Source organism: Silene latifolia, chromosome Y (genome assembly GCF_048544455.1).
Source record: "Silene latifolia isolate original U9 population chromosome Y, ASM4854445v1, whole genome shotgun sequence".
NCBI lineage: Eukaryota > Viridiplantae > Streptophyta > Magnoliopsida > Caryophyllales > Caryophyllaceae > Silene > Silene latifolia.
Window position 1 is genome coordinate 323,864,194 of NC_133538.1, and position 6,888 is coordinate 323,871,081.

The following is a 6,888-nucleotide window of genomic DNA, read 5'->3' on the forward strand; positions in this document are numbered from 1 at the left end:
TCGAACTCCATAGCATAAGCCCTCAACATGTCCTCCAAAGTCTTGATAGTCCTCTCAGTCTGACCATCTATCGCAGGATGAAAAGCTGTACTCATCTTTAAGGGCGTTCCCATCAAATCTTGCAACTCTTGCCAGAACCGTGATATAAACCTCGCATCTCGATCCGACACTATGTCCTTTGGCACACCATGTAACCGAACCACATGCTTCCTATATCCCAAGGCTAGCTGTATCTTGGTCCAAGTATTCTTCATTGGAATGAAGTAAGCTGACTTTGTTAAACGATTGATGATCACCCAAATCATATTGTTACCTTGCTGAGTTCTTGGTAACCCCACGATAAGGTCCATAGAGATCGACTCCCACTTCCACTAGGGTACCTCATGTGACTGAATCTTACCTTGCGGTCTTCGTTGCTCACCCTTTACTCTCTGGCATGTCATACACTAAGCCACAAACTCGTCCACATCCCTCTTCATATTAGGCCACCAAAACGTTTTCTTGAGGTCCTTTAAAGCTTGTCACCCCCTGGGTGAACTGAAAAAGGAGTGCAATGAGCCTTTGTCATGATTACTCTCCTCAAATCTGCATTATTAGGAACACACCATCTCCCATCAAAACGAACACTCCCATCTGTGTGGATAGAAAACCTGAAAACCGTGCCACTTTCTACCCTTGACTTCCATTCTTGAATCTTTGAGTCAAGCTCTTGTTTCCTCTTTATGTCATCATACAAGTCTGGCTCGATTGTCAAGTCCCCGATGGTATCTCCTTTCTGAATCATGTGAATTCCCATCTTGGACATCTCGTCTCTCAGCTTCAGTAAAGACATAGTTGTACACAACGAATAGACACTCTTCCTACTCAAAGCCTCTGCCACAACATTGTCCTTAGCCTTGTGATATATGATCTCCATGTCATAGTCCCCAATCAGCTCCATCCATCTCCACTGTCGCATGTTAAGCACTTTCTGAGTGTAGATATACTTCAGACTCTTATGATCTGAAAACACCTTAAAAGTTGCCCCATAAAGATAGTGCTTCCAAATCTTCAGAGCTTCAGCTGCCTCAACGTATAAGCTATAACCTTCCCATTCTGCATCAATACACACCCCAAACCATTCTTTGAAGCATCGGTGTATACTTCAAAGTTCTCACTCCCCACAGGTAAAGCTAGGATAGGAGCTGTGGTCAAACGCTCCTTTAAGGTTTGGAACGCCGTCTCACAACTCTCATCCCACTGAAATCTGGTCTCTTTCCTCATCAAAGTTGTCATAGGCCTCGTGATCGTAGAAAAGTCTTTCACGAACCTCATGTAGTAGCCAGCTAAACCCAAGAAACTCCGAATCTCAGCAACCTTCTTTGGTGATTCCCACTTGGTCACTGCCTCAATCTTGCTAGGATCCACTGACACACCCTCTTTAGATATTACGTGACCCAGAAAAGCCACCTTCTCTAGCCAAAACTCGGACTTGGATAAATTGGCATATAGTTGATTATCTCGCAAGGTCTGCAAAACTAACCTCGGATGTTCCTCATGCTCCTTCTTAGTCTTAGAGTATACTAAGATGTCATCAATGAAGACGACCACAAACTTGTCCAAGAACGGGCTGAAAATCCGGTTCACAAGATCCATGAAAAATGCTAGTGCATTCGTTAACCCAAAAGACATCACTACATACTCATAGTGACCATAACGTGACTGAAAAGCTGTCTTAGGAATATCCTCATCTGCTATCCTCAACTGTTGATACCCCGACCTCAATTCTATCTTAGAAAACACTCCTACGCCACTCAGCTGATCAAAAAGGTCGTCGATCCTTGGCAAACGATACCTGTTCTTCACTGTGACATGATTCAGCTCTCTATAGTCGATGCATAGCCTCATGCTCCCATCTTTCTTTTTCACAAACAACACTGGTGCTCCCCACGCTGACACACTAGCCCGGATATACCCCTTGTCTAACAGATCATGCAACTGTTTCTTCAACTCTTCCTACTCTTTAGGTGTCATACGGTATGGTGCTTTAGATATAGGATATGTCTCCGGTTTGAGCTCTACATTGAAGTCGATATCTCTCTTAGGTGGTAACCCCGGTATCTCATCTGGGAAGACATCACTAAACTCCCCAACCACATGTATATCGGACGCCGTTAGCTGCTTCGCATGTCTATCTCTCACTTGGCAAAGAATCAATGGACACTTCTTCCTTAGACATGACTTTAAAGTCATCACAACGATGAACTTATAATTTGGCCTCACAGCAAACCCCTTGTATGACACTCTGACACCCTTGGGCCCCTTCAAGGACACTTTCTTTTGCCTGCAATCTATCTTAGCATTATAGTTAACCAACCAGTCCATCCCGACGATGAACTCAAATCCATCCATAAGAAACTCAAACAAGTTAACCGGTAAGCGTGCCTCTCCTACCAACATAGACACATCTCTATACAACTTAACACAAGACACCAACTCCCCAGAAGGTATAAACACATTATCTTTTACAAGTTCATACTCCCCCAAACCCAGGGCTAAGGCATGACCCCTAGACACAAAATAATGGGTTGCCCCTGAGTCAAACAAAACGAAAGATGGCGTATTATCAACAAGAAAGGTACCGGTAACCACATGAGCATCGTTCTCTACCTCCTTTATGCCCATCATAAAGAGCTTCCGGCTTCTTTTCTAACCTCCGCCCTGGACCGAGGTGTTGGAAGTAGTCGGCTTAGCTGCCGAGTTTGAGTCACACTGTTGTTCGGGCGCTGATAGGATCCTCCACTGTTGCGGTTGAAACCGCCATTATTGTTGTTCTGCCCTCCACGGTTGCCCCATGATCCGGATGGCCTATTACTATCAAACCTATAGCTCGGACCCTGAGAGAAACTCCCTTAGTAAGCTCCTGAAAAGCCTCCAACTCTAGCACTGGTACAGTCGTGCCTGTTATGACATACTCCTCCATAGTTGAAGCAGGTAAGGTTGGAGTTGTCACTAGCATTATGACCACCACCTCTTCGTCATGCTCGAGATCCCCCTGAAGACCCAAACCCTCCAGAAAAAGCCCTAAACTGACCATGGTTACTCTTCTTGTGGCCCGACTGGTTGCCACTCTCACTTTCTCTCTTTCTCTTCTCAGTGTTTCTTTCCTTAGCCTCCTTGGCCAAGTCCTCCAACCTCTCAGCATGCCCAGCCCGCGCATATACCTCTTTCAGATCGGTAAGAACTCCAGCTGGTAATCTATTCATGATCTTAGGTGCCAACCCTTTTTCGAAACGAAGAGCCAAACTTCGTTGACCCAGCTGCATATCTTCTGCGTAACGTGACAACTTAAGGAACTGGTGATAGTACTCTGTAACAGTCATATCATCAGCCATGATTAAGGAATCAAACTCGGCTCTCATCTTGTGACGGATGTGCTCCGGCACAAATTGCTCCCTCATAGCACGCTTTAGACCTGCCCACGGTATATCATCGAGTCCCTCGTCCCTGTAGTATGCTCGGGCATCCTTTTTCGCATTCTGGCACCAAACCGCAGCCTCACCTCTCAGGTAGTACACCACCTGTTCGACGGCCAACTCCGCCGGACACTTCACCACCTGCAAAAGACTTTCCGTCTCGCGGTGCCAGTTATCAAGCAGCTTAGGTTCTTCGGTGCCCTCATAAGTCGATGGGTTGAAGCGAGCAATGATGGTGCTTAGATGGGTTAAGTCCACCGGTTTCTCACCTCCCTTTCCCACGTTCTTAAGAGCCTCTAATACGAGTGCATCCTGCTGCTCAATCATACGGGTAACCTCATCCACAGTCATCTCAGTGGCTTGGATGTATGCTGCTAACTTCTTTGGTGGCATTTTGAGCTGATAAAAGCAAGGAAACGTAAGCACTTAGCCTACGGCTCAAAATAACAACACCCTTCATCAAAAAAGCACTCGGCCGAGTATGATGAGATACTCGGTCGAGTATGGACTACTCGGTCGAGTACTACTACTACTCGGCTGAGTATTCCACTCTAGTAGCCAACGTCAAAAACACAAAAAACATACTCGGTCGAGTATGCCTCACTCGGTCGAGTATACTCTACTACTCGGCCGAATGATCACAACCAGCAGCTACTGCTACGTACACCCCAAACAACACTCGGTCGAGTGCCTGGTTACTTGGCCGATTATCCCCTACTCAGCCGAGTACCCGCCCTGATAGGCCGAGTCATGCCAAAACGAGCTATAAACCGACGTTAACATACTTAAACATGCGTGTATATATATATATATATATATATATATATATATATATATATATATATATATATATATATATGATAATCCACTACCCTTTCAGAAGCCAAGTAATAAACACATATCATGCTCAAAATTCATCATGCTAAACTACGCAATTCTCTTATCAATTTATCCAACAACTTCACAAGATTCACAAGCTACAAGTATCACACACATAGCTTTATACACACAATGGTTCCCAAGACTCCCCCATGTGACCGGTTCGGGATCTTAAGGACCTCAATGCGACTTCTGGACATCTCCCAAGTCTTTGCGATAGCTCCAAACAATTCTCTCTGGGTTCATTTTATTTAGATTCCCTATGTTCATTAGGGTCATTAGTTTTAGGGTCCAGAATCGTCGCTCTGATACCACTTTGTAACACCCTCATATACCAAGGTGCCTTACCATGACCACCCTAGCATAGGAGACTGCTATCATCTCGGTTTCCCGAGACTAGTATATCAAAGTTATCATTCCAAAACAACATTTATTAAAGTATAAAGAATTAACAATTACATGTTCCAAAACCAAATCCAAAACAAAGGTTCACTAGTGCTCAACAACTAAAACTAAAATAATAAATCTCATGACAGCGGAAGCTAGACTCGAATTGATGACTCCCATCTCGTCCCCAAAGCTAAAGACCATCACCACCTGTCACAATCTGGTCACCATCCTCGAATGGATCACCACATATTTTACAAAACAACGGTGTCAGTTTACTGCATAATTAAAATAAGACAAAGTATAATAAGATAAACAGCTTTTCACAATCCACCTCCAACACCCAATCACATCTCGTAACTGACTATACACTAAAGTGTGTAGCCCTGCCGGTGGGGTACTGCAGCCTTGCCCACCTAACCCCCCGCTTATCAACGAGCAATAACCTTGTTCATTAATGTTCACATCCCCTCCTGTGGCGGGTCCCACAAAGGGCAAAACTTGGGCGTGAAGCCACTCCCGCAAGTGACACTACTCAGTCGAGGACGCACCTCGCGAACATCATCAACAATCTTAACAGCAACACCAAACTCCAATCCAACAACAGCAAACAATCACAATATCAATCGTACAAACAATTACAACACATATCTTAAGTCAATTAAACAGTAAACCGAGTAGGGAAACCCTACCTTAGCACAAACTGAAATGAGACAATCAAGCAGGCTAAACGGCTCCTCTATGAAATTTCCACCTAACAATAATCATACAATTTCCAATTACAACATGCCAAAATCCCATTTCCCCCAAATCATAAACTAGGGCAAAACCCTAAAAGACAAATTGATGAAACTCATAGAATTACAGGCTTACCGACACAATCGACGCAAGGAAGGATGAACAAGATTCACGAAAGATCCACAAACTTGAGAGAGAGATTTGGAGATGATTAGAGTTACGTTGTAAGTTTAGGTTTTGTTAAAAATGATTAAGAAACTGAAATCCTCGTTTATATAACTGTAATCCTCTCTAAATCAACCCGCGGAAATAAACATCGTCAGACCGGATACTCGGTCGAGTATAGAGTATACTCGGCCGAGTATCCTCTACTCGGTCGAGTATTCCCATACTCGGCCGAGTTTTCTTGGACAATAGTCTGCCCACAAACACACAACACACCTACTCGGCCGAGTAGGCCATATTCGGCCGCGTAACAGACTTGGAAAACCGTAGTATTACAAACACTTGTACCGTATTTTTCAGTTTGGTTTCGATGTAACACTTTAAATTTATTTACTTAAAGTATGTTCTTTGATGGTCTATTTGATATACTTTACCTCGGGCAACTGAGATGGTAGTATTTTCATACATTAGGTGGTCTTGGTAAAGCACCTTGGTGTATGCGGGTGTTACACTCCCTCCCTTAAACCTCAATACCTTAATAAAAATTCCTACCGATAATGTTTATCTCGTCAATTTTTTGTTTCACTCTTCATGAACTAAGTTATTTGGGCCAAAATTAATAAAGAGCCATGTGTACGTTCTTATGTTGGTTTTTCAGAAATATAGATCTAATAAATTCCTTTTAATTTTTATTAAAAACAACATGCAAAATAATCTTCATAGAGTTTTATAATTCATTTATTTTAATTAATCTTAATAGATTTCATTTTTAATATATTACCAAAAAATTTAATATAGAAATATAGCAATTTTTATTGTATAAATTGTGCAAGCTAACTTTCAGTTATGCTTTTTGGATTTTTCGTTTTTTTATTAGTGGACAGAGAGTAATTAAATATGTGAAGAACATGGAGGACCGTACTTAAATAAAACTTTTTGCAAATCCTAAAATCTAGGGGCCAATGAGAAGCCAAGAAAAAATTTCTCTTTTTTTATTAGTGGACAGAGAGTAATTAAATACCGTGTACAATGCAGAAGATGGAAATTTTGTAAGGGTATAATTTAAAATTCTTGTCATATTTTCTCCTATTCACTGAAAATGCTACATTTTTTCATTTTTTTCTCCGATATTTAAATGGCTGCCCTTCATTTTTCTCTGAAAAATCATAAAAAGTACTCCCTCTATTTTTTTATATATGACTTTCTCACATTTCGAGATACTCCCTTCTCTCTTCAATATCTCTTAAAATATAAGACTAAATAT

The 6,888-nt window shown here is 42.1% G+C and overlaps 1 protein-coding gene across 1 annotated transcript; it reads right to left on the reverse strand.

Annotated features, from left to right (window-relative positions):
* Positions 1-1,050: 1,050 nt before the first annotated feature.
* On the reverse strand, positions 1,051-2,664 carry LOC141631317 (uncharacterized). Its single transcript, XM_074444005.1, has 2 exons — positions 2,263-2,664; positions 1,051-1,095 (listed from the first exon to the last, which is right to left on the reverse strand). The coding sequence occupies exons 1-2, from the start codon at positions 2,662-2,664 to the stop codon at positions 1,051-1,053; spliced, it is 447 nt and encodes a 148-aa protein (XP_074300106.1).
* Positions 2,665-6,888: the final 4,224 nt, after the last annotated feature.

Bases quoted from the DNA above. Each gene is read 5' to 3' on its own strand.
- LOC141631317 (XM_074444005.1), bottom strand. From the start codon at position 2,664: ATGGGCATAAAGGAGGTAGAGAACGATGCTCATGTGGTTACCGGTACC. The intron at 1,096-2,262 runs GTGAGGCCAAAT...GTATTGATGCAG, and splicing joins TGTCATACAAGGGGTTTGCT to AATGGGAAGGTTATAGCTTA.